Genomic DNA, 12,187 nt, shown 5'->3' on the forward strand with positions numbered 1-12,187 from the left:
GCTCCCCGTGCTGTGCACGCGTGTGTAAATGGTTAGAGTAGACGGTCTGTAGATGTCCACTGCCATCAGTGTGAATGTCTGTGTGAACGGGTGAATGTGACAAACACTGGGAAAGCGCCTCGAGTAGTCAGAAGACTAGAAAGGCGCTTTATAAGTACAAGTCCGTTTACCATAACCATCACTGAGTAACCCACGTTCTTGGTCTTTGCCCTTTCTGTGGTCCGTGTTGTTGAGGACCAACACTCTCTGTGCAAGTCCTAACAGAAAATCAAGCTTTGGTGATTTAAAGAGAGAGAGGTATGATAATACAAATATTAGGGATTGCGATGGAAACAATAAAGGCTTTGAAATTTTAAAAATGTGCGTGTTTGTAGATGCTGGATTATTCCATGAGCAGCAGATGTTATAGAATCTCTGACTAATCGACCTTTTTTGTGCATATATGTCTGTATATGTCGTATGTCTGTATATGTCTGTATATGTCGTATGTCTGTATACGTCTGTATATGTCGTATATGTCGTATGTCTGTATACGTCTGTATATATGTCGTATGTGTCTGTATATGTCCGTATAAGTCGTATATGTCCGTATATGTCCGTATATGTCCGTATATGTCCGTGTATGTCCGTGTATGTCCGTATATGTCCGTATGTGTCCGTATATGTCCGTATGTGTCCGTATGTGTCCGTATGTGTCCGTATGTGTCCGTATGTGTCCGTATGTGTCCGTATGTGTCCGTATGTGTCCGTATGTGTCTGTATGTGTCTGTATGTGTCTGTATGTGTCCGTATGTGTCCGTATGTGTCCGTATATGTCTGTATATGTCCGTATATGTCTGCATAGATCTGTATATGTCTGTATTTGTCCGTATGTGTCCGTATATGTCTGTATATGTCTGTATTTGTCTGTATATGTCCGTATATTTGTGTGGTGATCTCTAAATTTAGCAGAAGAGAGTTCAGGTTTCAGATCAGGAATATCGTTACTGGATTTATTAAAGATTTATCAGTATATATAAAAAACAACGTTGTACATTGAATACAGACATTTTTATTTTTAAACTGAAATATTTTCTCTTCTTTCTCGTCATTCTCATGATGGCAACAAAACCCTAACAGCAACAGGCTCTGGACGGAGACTGAGGAGAAAACCCGGGACTTCCTGACGTTATGTGACAACTTTGAAGGATTGCTTTACCAGAGTTACAAAATTATATAATATAGGAATTCAAAACTGCTCTACAGTTGTGAGTTTACTTGTGCATCAAAGTAATGCAGTGATAGTTGTCTGTACATCCAGGAAACAGGAACTGCTAACAGCTAATTCAGCAGTTTTTCATGGCACCAATTACAAGTACAGGCTCAAAAAAACAGACTTTGATCCAGACTTATTTGATCCAGGCTTATTTGATCCAGGCTTATTTGTCAATGCTGTAAGCAGCACTAAGAAAAGCCCATTAACCTCCATTGTTTTGAGATGAATAAAAACTTGCAGTGTGTTCTTTTGTGATTTAGGTGAAGCAACCCTTTAAATCACACTGCACAGTAAAAAAAAAAAAGGCAGATAACTTAAAGAAAACTACATATTTACAAGTGTCGTATTGACCTGATTTGCTCATGTGGAGTTTATCTGGGAGGAGGAACTGCTGCTGCCCGAGCTCTTCGTCTTCTGCCCCCTGGTGGCGCTGGGCTGCCGCTGCACCCGCTGGCTGGAGGCCTCTCTGCTGCTCTTCTCGCCGTGGCCCGCTCCGGCTTTACTGCGCACTGCTGACACAGGGCAGGGAAACAAAACGCTGCACGTTTAAGGAGCAGGATGAACAGAACACTGAGGTTAATGTGATGTTTGCTTCTAATGTTCGAAACGACAAGAACAATGGAAATGGTGACGACGTGGAAAAAAATGCATCTCCCATTCAGAAAAAAAGGAGAAGTGGTTCCTATCCCTTACCTTCTTTTAGAGTGTATAACACTGCATGTCAACGCTGCACACTTGTGTGTAACGCGTTAACACGAAACAGGCTGATTATGCTAATTAAGCACTGAAACGCATTCACTTAATTGTTTGTCTTCGTGGCTTTCTTGTAAACTTAATTTACACAGATTAAAAAGCTTTTAGTGAGATGTAGATGTGTCCTTTCTTTTCCACACTTTAACGCCAGAACAGCTCGGCCTTTGCCACTTTATGGCTGTTTCACATTGAAGTGATGGCACACTCGGACAAGGACAAGTTGCAGTCTGTGCGTGTGCGAGGCTCCAAGCGAACACTAGTTTAGCTTGTTGCTTCCCTGTTAGCCTAACTAAGCGTAACCTACAGGTTTAGCCTTTAGCCTTATCCCTGCAGTCGACACAACCTCATCATTAACAGGCCTCTCCAATCCTGCTCCTGGAGGGCCACTGTCCTGCATGTTTTAGGTTTCTCCAACACACTTGAGTCTAATGCTCTGCTCGTTGTCAAGCAGCTGAAGCTCGTCACAGGTTCGATAATCGTTACACACAGTGTGTGTGTGTGTGACAAGCCCAGTTGGGACCAAAGATTTGGAACGAGAGGGGTTAAAACTTGCATCTTACAGGTCTGCAACGTTCTGAAACCTGCCAGTTCACACCAGAGAGACAAGACGAGAAGGTGGATCACCATAGCAACTACCCTCTGTACTTCTGTTCTAACCTCCGAGTTTTCAGGCTTGTTTTTTCAGCTGAATATCATTTGTAGCATTATAAAATATAAATGAGGGCAGAGATAGTGATAGACTCGCTACATCGGCATTTCTAGAAGCAGAATAACATTTTTTTTCTGATTCGCTGCTTTTTCCTCGATTACGGCCGGAGCTCCCTCTCCTTGTTTACTGTTGACACAGGTGCCGTGTCTTACGTTCTTAAACCAGCTGCTGGAGAGTCTCAGGGGACAACATCAGCTGGTTCGAGTCCAGATGAGACTGGTCAGGTCACACCACTGAGAAACCTAAAGCATGCTGGGCAGAGGCCCTCCAGGAGCAGGACTGGAGATGCATGATTGAAGGTATGATGGCCAGTTGGCGCAGCGTGACACTAAAAACCAAAATGATTGCTTGATTTGAGCCATCCGTTGTTGAGGGCAGGTCATATCTCTGTTACACACACACACGTGCATTGCAAAACACAGTTTCCACTCTGCATCATGAAATGAGGACAGCAACCCTGGTCTGTATTGTGACGTTCACACACACACACACAACGTTTATGGTATAAAGGAAGGCAAGCAAGCGGACAGATGGAGGTGTCGGACAAAGCGGGGACCTTGAGAGTGAGGAGAGCTAGCGTCTTGGGGGCCGTAGACCACAATCTTAGTGTTGACCCTTGTGGCTCTGGGCCCAGACGCTGAAGGGGGAGCTGCGGCAGGCTTAGGGCTCTTTCCAGAGACCACAGGGTCCTCTTCTTCAATGAGCAAGAGAACAGAAATCAAAGGGGATAGAAAAGAAATTAGAAAGCACCGTGACATGCACACCGTGAAGATCAGCTTCTGTTGTTTTAAGATCATCTATTGTGAGGCCTTGGTCGTTGGGTCACCTCCAGTTAAGTGGAAAACCTCACTACGGGGCGGAGTGAAGAGGGAACAGGCAGTGTGTGTGTGGGGGGATTATGTGGTGCAGCAGAGAAGCTCTACAGTCAGTGTGCGCTGTTCTTAAGTGAAGGAATGTGAATATTTCACGAGCTTGAAAAGAGAAGTGAGAAGCCAAGAGCACAGGAAGAATAGGGAGAGCAACTGAAAGGTTAAAAAAAAAAACATTTTTTTTTTTTAAAACATTCTGAAATTTGTGGCCTTTTCTACACTTTATTATGGAAGGGTGCGAGCGTGTGCTTTGCAGACCTTGAGCTCTTTCAATACACACACACACACACACACACACACACACACACACACACACACACACACACACACACACACACACACACACACACACACACACACACACACACACACACACACACACACACACACACACACACACACACACACACACACACACACACACACACACACACACACACACACACACACACACACACACACACACACACACACACACACACACACACACACACACACACACAGGATATCTAGAGGTGTCATTAGGCAGAGTATTTCCAGTTGTGTTATTTCTTCTCACAGCTTCAAACTAAAACTTTTGGTATTCTGAGACGACCCGGATCATCGGATGGGGCGTTCGACAGTAAAGGGCTGATTTGCAGGAATTTGCCAATTTAATGCAAATGTTACACTCGCACATTCCCAATATGTGAAGTCGGGCGACGCTTTTCATGACAGACATTTGCCCGTACCGTTGCAGAAAAGGCACAGGTGTAACTGATGACATGAATGATGGTTGAGTCAAAATGAGAACGGGTCGACGTCTCTCACAACAGATGTCTGGCTTGTGTGGAATCACGTCCTCATTCACACTCGCTATAAATCAGGCGAGCAGTAGTCGTAGTAGAGGTAAAGTGGAAGAGGTCCGCTTTCTTTGCAAAGGCACCGTCGTTGCATTGTTGTGATTGCTTTAAAGCATAGACTGGATGTAAAAATGGACGGCTTCACTTTGCCAAAGTGAAGCCAAAACAGCAAGATCGCCCACGGGTGGCTGGTTTGCATTATAGGTCATAAGCCCCGCCCCCAAAATAAAACGTAATTTTCCCAATCCTAAACTCCATACGGTCAGGCCCAAAATTGTGCAAAAATCATGTTATTAGTGATTTTGTAGTGACTGCACTTAGGCTTTGTAGGGCAGTGCAGGTCTGCTGCATTGCTTAGGTCTTTTCAATCAAGACTGAAGACGTTTCTGTTTGCCGCTGCTTCTCAGTGAACTGCACTGGAACTTAACATTTTATATGTTTTAAGTGACCTTTTATGTGTCTTAAATCTTTTATGTGTTTGTAGTTGGGGGTTTCAGTAAACTGCTCTGTAACTTAACATTTTATATGTTTTAAGGGCGCACTCACACTGTCCATCCGTACCGTGCCCAAGCAGGTTTTACGGCTAAAGCCTAGTTCGTTTGACCAGTGTGAGTGCAACCGTACCACGCCTAACTGTGGCCAGTAAGTTTTATGTAAAGCGCTTGGATCAAACTAGCTGTTGAATTGTGGTATACAAATAAACGTGCCTTGCCTTGTGATGTAGCAGTAACTGCAGGCACTAACCTCTAGTCTCTGTCGGTGCTGTGGGGATGTTAGTCGTGTGGGAGACGGTGGAAGTGGACTCCCCGGCGCTGCAGACACTAACCTCTGGTCTCTGTCGGTGCTGTGGGGATGTTAGTCGTGTGGGAAACAGTGGAAGTGGACTCCCCAGCTCTGCAGACACTAACCTCTAGTCTCTGTCGGTGCTGTGGGGATGTTAGTCGTGTGGGAAACAGTGGAAGTGGACTCCCCAGCTCTGCAGACACTAACCTCTGGTCTCTGTCGGTGCTGTGGGGATGTTAGTCGTGTGGGAGACGGTGGAAGTGGACTCCCCGGCGCTGCAGCTGTCCGCGACCCTCTGGCCGGCACACATCGCCTTCAGAGTCTGGAAGACTGCCTGAGGAGCCACATTCATCTTCAACAGGTCCACGATGATCCTGAGGGGGCAAGGGGATGTGAAACCAGGGTTTATGGCTCCATATGCGCCACAGTCACGTCTCTGCACACGGGGTTGTGACACTTACTTGAAGACCTCCTGGTCCACAGTGATCCCTGCGGCCTGCGTGAGCTCGAACAGCTCCGCCTCTTCAGCACTGAGGACTTTCTTCTTCTTGATTGCATATTTCTGCACGTTACCGGAGACCACCAGGGCGGGGGAGTCCGGGGCGGAGGGCACCGTTTGCTGCGGTTGTTGGGACATCGGTGACGGACACCTGAGTGGACGTGGACGTGGATTGGAAGCATGAATGGGAATGAATGAGGCTCATTTAAGTGGTTTCAGTCTAGATGAATAAGTGTGTAATGCTCCGACACTTCCTCACCCAGAATGTAAACATGGAGGGGACATTTTTCAACTTCCTCTAAAAATATTAAAAACTAACAAAGAACAGACCGGAAACAGATAAACATCACGAACAGCTGTTTTATTATGAGTAGAAAACATAATAATTAAAAATACCTACCGTTAAATGAGCGAGGACGAGGTAACGGTTACTAGTGTCGTTAGCGGTTTGCTAGAGACGAGCGAGGCGCGCCAATAATACGTCATCAACATGAGACAAGCTATTTGTATTTTATTGCACAGACCGATACAGTGTAAATTAGTTTTTTTTAATCCAGATTAAATAAATATTTCCACGTATCTACTTTTACTCCGAGGTCTCTAATAATTTTTTTTATTTTTGTATTTTTATTTTAACAATTTAAATGTAAAAAAAAATACAAGGTTTACAATACACGGCACATTGGTGACGTAATTAATAAATAAATCAAAGAGAGTACAAAATAAATAAATAAAAAACAGACCATTAAATAAATAATACTGACTTAAAAAATAAAGAAATAAAAAATGTATAGTTCAAACAGGGTCTTGAAAGGAAAACACTTTTCATAATGACTCAGTAGGGTTCTTACTTTTCCTATTTACTGAATAAAAGGAGCCAGTTTAGGTGCAGATTTTGCAATTTTTTTGTTTGAGAATAAAGAATTTGCGTATATAGAAGAAGAAGAATTCCTTTATTAGTCCCGCAACGGGGAAATTCGATTTTTTCACTCTATTATTATTCATGTTACACACACACACACACACACACACAGAGGCCCCAAATACACACACATGCACAAACAGGACCTATATACATGCAACTAATGGAGAGATGTCAGAGTGAGGGGGCTGCCAGTGATCAGCGCCCAAAGCAGTTGGGGATTTGGTGCCTTGCTCAACAGCACCTCAGCACAACTGGCACCTCTCCAGCCACCAGTCCACGCTCCATTCATGGTCCACGCAGAGAGTCTAACGGGCGACCCTCCAGTTCCCAGCCAAGTCCCCTATGGACTGAGCTACGTCCATCAGGACAACAAAGTTCATCAGGTGTTCAAGAGTATTATCTTCTGGGTTGCCATAGTAGCAAAGAACACATTTAAGGGTCAGAGAGACAGAGTCCAAAACTTCTTAGATATATCCCAATAAAAAAACACATGTGGCATTGTTTCTGTAATAATTTTATCTAAAGCGCAGGAATCATCAACATCTATACACTTAGCAATGATAACTGGGTATATATCGGTGCAGTGTTTTATGTAATAAATGTACTTCTTTAGCCTGGTTAGATGTGCAATATTTGTGGGGTAGAAGCCGATCTCTTCTCCAGTTTATCTCCTCTATTAAGGACCTCTAACTATCCGCTCTCAGTCAGCCAACCAGTCCATTAAAAGTCCACTTTCAAAGGCTTCTTTTTGTTCATCTTCCTCTCGGGAGACCTCTCAGAGTTCCCCGTGTCCCTCTCCTCTACGCACAACTCTACTCATCCTTTGAAATGTTTATTATTACACTTTCTATCTGTTAGTTTCTATTTGTTAGGGGTTTTTTTTACTGTTATGTTGTGTTTATTTATAATCATTGATTTCAGTTTAATTGGATTTTGATTTTTTTTTTTTTTTACAATGCTGTAAAAAAGTATTTGCCCTTTGTCACTTTGTACAAACTTTGTGGCGTTATAGAAAGAAAACAGAACACACACACACACACACACACACACCATAGTATTAACTACTGGTTGCTTATTTGTGTATGTATTCAGCTATTGCACTGATATGTAGGGTGTCTGAGCAATGGGTTCTGATATTTATGTTAGGAAAACTCGTAACACAAGGACACCATTTCCATGTTATAATAAAATTACGTTTATTCTTGTACCAGACGTCGGTGTCTCACATGCTCAGAGGGCCGTCCTCCTGAGCCAGGTCATTTCACATGCGGTTGAACAGTAATGATTGTCATGGTGATATATTCAGAAAACACAAGTAGTTATCTCCAGGTTTCCCAAAACAATGCAGACAGAGTTCACACATGATAGTGCTACAGTGTCCTTTTATACAAACTTTTAATTTGACGCTGGAAAAATAGAACACGAACCGTTTAAAATGCATCATATCAGATCATATTAGTAGTTATTGCCCTTTAACATTTGAATAAAGTGTGAATATACCATATGTATGTACAGTTTCTCTTTGACTTCTTAATTTGGCACATTTAAAGTCCAACGTTATCATCACAAAGACCAATTTTTCAGCACGTCATAGTGCTATGAGATCCTTTTGACTGAGAATAATAAAATAAACCTCTGTAAGCTCTAAATCATGGTACTTCCGTCCCCTGTTGCAATCCTCAGGGTCAGTGTGGCCTAGCTGCTGATAAAGTATCAAGTGTATGGTTGCCTTTGTATTAATGCTATTGTGGATGAGTGGCATATGTCTACAGGCATCTGAGTGTGAATGGATGAGTGGTGTGTATGCGTTTTAGCAGAACTGGTGTGTATGTTTGGGTGGCAGCTGTGTGAATTCATGGTCTTGTTTCTGATGTGTCCAAATCAAATTTCTCCCACAGGAGACACATGAAGAAACCTTGACTTTGGATATTTACCTGTGAAATGTTATGAAGTATAAGTAAATGGTAGCATGAATGAACATAACTTCAACGCAACCCAGACGCGAAAAGAAAAATCAGGAGAAAAAACACGCTTTTCAGGATTTAACCCTGAAATGACTTCTGTCTATTTGACTTTACACAACTCAGCAGCAGTGTCTCCATAATAAAGCAGAAGTCCGGCATAGAGAGGCTGAGTGAATGTGGTCCGGACTCTGTGGAGGAGAGTCATGGTTTCAGAGACACTGTAGAAGGACAGAACACCTGCACTGTGATCCAGGTACACTCCGACTCTGGAGGACCGAGGACCTGAGACGGGAGTTTGGACTTTGTTGTGCCTGAAGTTATAACCGTTTTTCTCACAATCTAACATCCAGGACTTGTCATTGTTTCCAAATGACTCTCTTCTGCTCATATTCTTGTATGCGACTGCTACAAAAACTCCTCCTCTCCACTCCACCTCCCAGTAACAACGTCCAGTCAGACTCTCTCTGCTGAGGACCTGATGATATCCAATGAATCTGTCTGTGTGATCAGAATAAGACAGTATTTTCCTCATTCGTGTTGCTTTTCTGTTCCCCTCAGATATCAACAGATGTTTCTCTGCTGTGTTTGGATCCAGTGTGATTTCACATGAATATCTTAAGAAGTCAGCTCTGGTCTTGGGCTCTGCTCGTGGATTTGACAGTAAAACATCCACTTCAGTCACAGTCAGTGAGACGTTTGTCCATTTCTCTCTCAGGACGTCCTGTAGTTTCTCTGTGACTTCTGACACAGCCGCCATCACGTCCTCAAAGTGTCTCAGAGGACGGATCTTGAAGCTGGATGTAGATTTAGTGAGTGGAGACAGTGAGGTGTAGCTGTGGAGAAACTGGGTGTGATCCTCTGCGTGTGAGAGTTGCTCCAGCTCAGCGTCTTTCCTCTTCAGCTCAGTGATCTCCTGCTCCAGCTCCTCCTGAAGCTCTTTGACTCGACTCACTTCAGTTTCCTGCTGGGATCTGACCTGCTGCTTCAAATCGGAGCTTCTTTTCTCCATGAGACGGATCAGCTCGCTGAAGCTCTTCTGGCTGTCCTCCACTGCTTTATCAGCAGAGCGGTTGATTGCCTCCACCTCCTGTTGAAGCAGCTTCACATCTTTCTCTCTGTCCTGGATCCTCTGCTGGATGTTTAGTCGACTCCCCTCCAGCTCTCTCTGCCTCTCGCTCCTCTCTGCTGCAGCTGAGACTGTGTCGTGGCCTTTATGTTGGTCCACAGAGCAGAGGTAGCAGATACACTGCTGATCGGTACGGCAGAACATCTTCCTCACCTCATCGTGACGAGAGCAGATGTTCTCCTGCAGCTTCTTGGAGGGCTCCACCAGCTTGTGTTTCTTTAAAGCAGCTACGTTGTAATGAGGCTGCAGGTGTTCCTCACAATAAGAGACCAGACAGAAGAGACAGGACTTGAGGGCTTTGAGTTTCCTCCCAGTGCAGACATCACACCCCACATCCTCAGGTCCAGCATAGCAGCGATCATCAGGAGCAGCTTGGAGTCCAGTCTTCTTCAGTTCCTCCACTAAAACTGCTAACATGGTGTTTTTCAGCAGGGCAGGCCTCGGTGTGAAGCTCTGCCTGCACTGAGGGCAGCTGTGTGTTTTCTTCCCCTCCTCTTTATCCCAGTAGCTTTTAATACAGTTCATGCAGTAGCTGTGTCCACAGGGAATAGTCACCGGATCCTTCAGTAGATCCAGACAGATGGAACAGCAAATGATTTCCCGGTCCAGCTGAACTCCTTTCTGCGCCATTTCACCTCTCAGTGCCGACGCCTGTGTGAGTTTCTCTTCCTCAGAAGTGAAACTAGTCTGAGCACTGATCTCAACAACATGTGTGTGCAGTGGGTGGGGCCTGTCAGCTCCTGCACGTCACCACCATGTTGGATCCACCCATTTTCAAAGTGTAGATCTGAAGGGGAGGGAACAAGGAAATAAGTGGAGTTCAGAGTGGAGCTGGCTGTGTTTCAGAGCAGGAGGAGGAGGGAGGGCAAGCTGTGTTCACTCCAGGAAGAGGAGCGGCTCGTCAATCTGAACTTTGCGTCCTCATTTAAAAACTAAGCCTCGGTTCAAACCTGCGCCACGTCTGAAAACATGTCAGTGTTTAGTTGTAAAACACTTGTTTTTTACCTCAGTCTTTGGGGATGGCTCCATATTTCTCAGACTCTTCTTCAGATTCTGTTAAAAAACAGCTGACTGACAACGATCCTACATGGTAAATGGACTTGGACGTATATAGCGCCTTTCTAGTCTTCTGACTACTCAAGGCGCTTTCACACTACTTGTCACATTCACCCATTCACACAGATCCTCATACAGGACATCTTCATACCATGTACTCCAGGGCTGTCCAACCCTGCTCCTGGAGGGCCACTGTCCTGCATGTTTTAGGTGTCTCCCTGCTGAAACACACCTAAGTCTAATGATATGCTCGTTATCAAGCAGCTGTAGCTCGACACAGGTTTGAAAATCTTTAGACTCAGGTGTGTTAGAGCAGGAGAAACCTAAAACTTGAAGGACAGTGGCCCTGGGCAGCCCTGATCTAATGTAACCATTCACACCAAATTTACACAGCCATGTGCAGCACAGGGAGCACTTCAGGATGTGACATGTGAACCGGGGGAGCTGGGGATCAAACCGCCAATCGCTCAAATGGAGCACAAGCCGCTCTACCACTGAGCCACAGCCTCCCCTTAAATCATTTCACTTCTTCTATAATAATTAAATCATATTCTTTGAAGCATTTGTGACAAAACGATTCGATTTCACAACATCCTCCGGAGCCAAAGGAGCATTTCAAGCCTCAGACGAACAAAGATCATTTCATCAGTTCTTTGTTGCAAACTGTGAATCCAGGAGTGAATGAATCAGATCTCAATGATTCAAGCTTCACTTTTTCTGCTTTGACTGCATTTGCATTGATGTTTGACACAATGCACTTTTACTATAAAGGTTTTTTAATCAGACTAAACCACGTTCTTACTGAACATGCTCATTAATGCAAATTTCTAATCAGCCGATCACATGGACGGAGCTCAGTGCATTCAGGAATGTAGACATGGTGAGGAGGGGTGGGTGTGGGGGTGGGTGTGGGGGTGTGTGTGTGTGTGTGTGTGTGTGTGTGTGTGTGTGTGTGTGTGTGTGTGTGTGTGTGTGTGTGTGTGTGTGTAGACATGGTGAAGAGGATCTGCTGCAGTTCAAAGCAGCATCCGAACGGGGAAGAAAGGTGATTGAAGTGACTTTGAACCTGGCGTGGTTGTTGCTGCTCTGAGTATTTCACAAACTGCTGATCTGCTGGGATTTTCACGCACAACCATCTCTTGGGTTTTTACAGAGAACGGTCCCAAAAAGAGGAAAGATCCAGTGAGCGTCAGTTCTGGGGCGCACATGTTGATGCCAGAGGTCAGAGGAGGATGGCCAGACTGGTTGGCGCTGATAGAAAGGCAACAGGAACTCAAATATCCACTGGTTCCAACAGAGGAATGCAGGAGAGCATCTGTGAACACACAACACCACCTACCAGAACCTTGGAACATGCAGAAGGAAAAGATATGCAGCCATTGATTTACTGTTATTATTACAACCGT

General features: G+C 44.5%; 2 protein-coding genes across 4 annotated transcripts; both read right to left on the reverse strand.

Moving 5' to 3' along the window:
* Nucleotides 1-992: 992 nt before the first annotated feature.
* Nucleotides 993-6,156, reverse strand: mzt2b (mitotic spindle organizing protein 2B). 3 transcript variants are annotated; one of them, XM_083929991.1, is made up of 5 exons: nt 6,111-6,156; nt 5,673-5,861; nt 5,419-5,585; nt 3,274-3,411; nt 993-1,767 (listed from the first exon to the last, which is right to left on the reverse strand). In XM_083929991.1, exons 2-5 carry the CDS (start codon nt 5,846-5,848, stop codon nt 1,616-1,618), a joined length of 633 nt encoding a protein of 210 aa, XP_083786117.1. In that variant the 5' UTR covers nt 5,849-5,861; nt 6,111-6,156; the 3' UTR covers nt 993-1,615. The 3 variants fall into 3 exon arrangements, with proteins under 3 accessions (XP_083786117.1, XP_083786119.1, XP_083786118.1); XM_083929993.1 differs by lacking the exon at nt 3,274-3,411 and having other exon boundaries at nt 993-1,764; XM_083929992.1 differs by lacking the exon at nt 3,274-3,411.
* A 1,679-nt stretch (nt 6,157-7,835) lies between these two features.
* On the reverse strand, nt 7,836-10,370 carry LOC310958698 (tripartite motif-containing protein 16-like). Its single transcript, XM_083929755.1, has one exon. The coding sequence runs from the start codon at nt 10,353-10,355 to the stop codon at nt 8,700-8,702; it is 1,656 nt and encodes a 551-aa protein (XP_083785881.1). The 5' UTR covers nt 10,356-10,370; the 3' UTR covers nt 7,836-8,699.
* Between the last annotated feature and the right edge of the window lie 1,817 nt (nt 10,371-12,187).

This window comes from Echiichthys vipera, assembly GCF_963691815.1.
Source record: "Echiichthys vipera genome assembly, chromosome: 16".
NCBI lineage: Eukaryota > Metazoa > Chordata > Actinopteri > Perciformes > Trachinidae > Echiichthys > Echiichthys vipera.

Excerpts from the sequence above, each read along its gene's own strand:
- mzt2b (XM_083929991.1), bottom strand. The coding sequence starts at position 5,848 with ATGTCCCAACAACCGCAGCAAACGGTGCCCTCCGCCCCGGACTCCCCC. Across the intron at positions 5,586-5,672 it reads GTGGACCAGGAGGTCTTCAA|GATCATCGTGGACCTGTTGA; the intron begins GTAAGTGTCACA and ends TTGCCCCCTCAG. Across the intron at positions 3,412-5,418 it reads AGCACCGACAGAGACCAGAG|AAGAGGACCCTGTGGTCTCT; the intron begins GTTAGTGTCTGC and ends TGCTCATTGAAG.
- LOC310958698 (XM_083929755.1), bottom strand. The coding sequence starts at position 10,355 with ATGGCGCAGAAAGGAGTTCAGCTGGACCGGGAAATCATTTGCTGTTCC.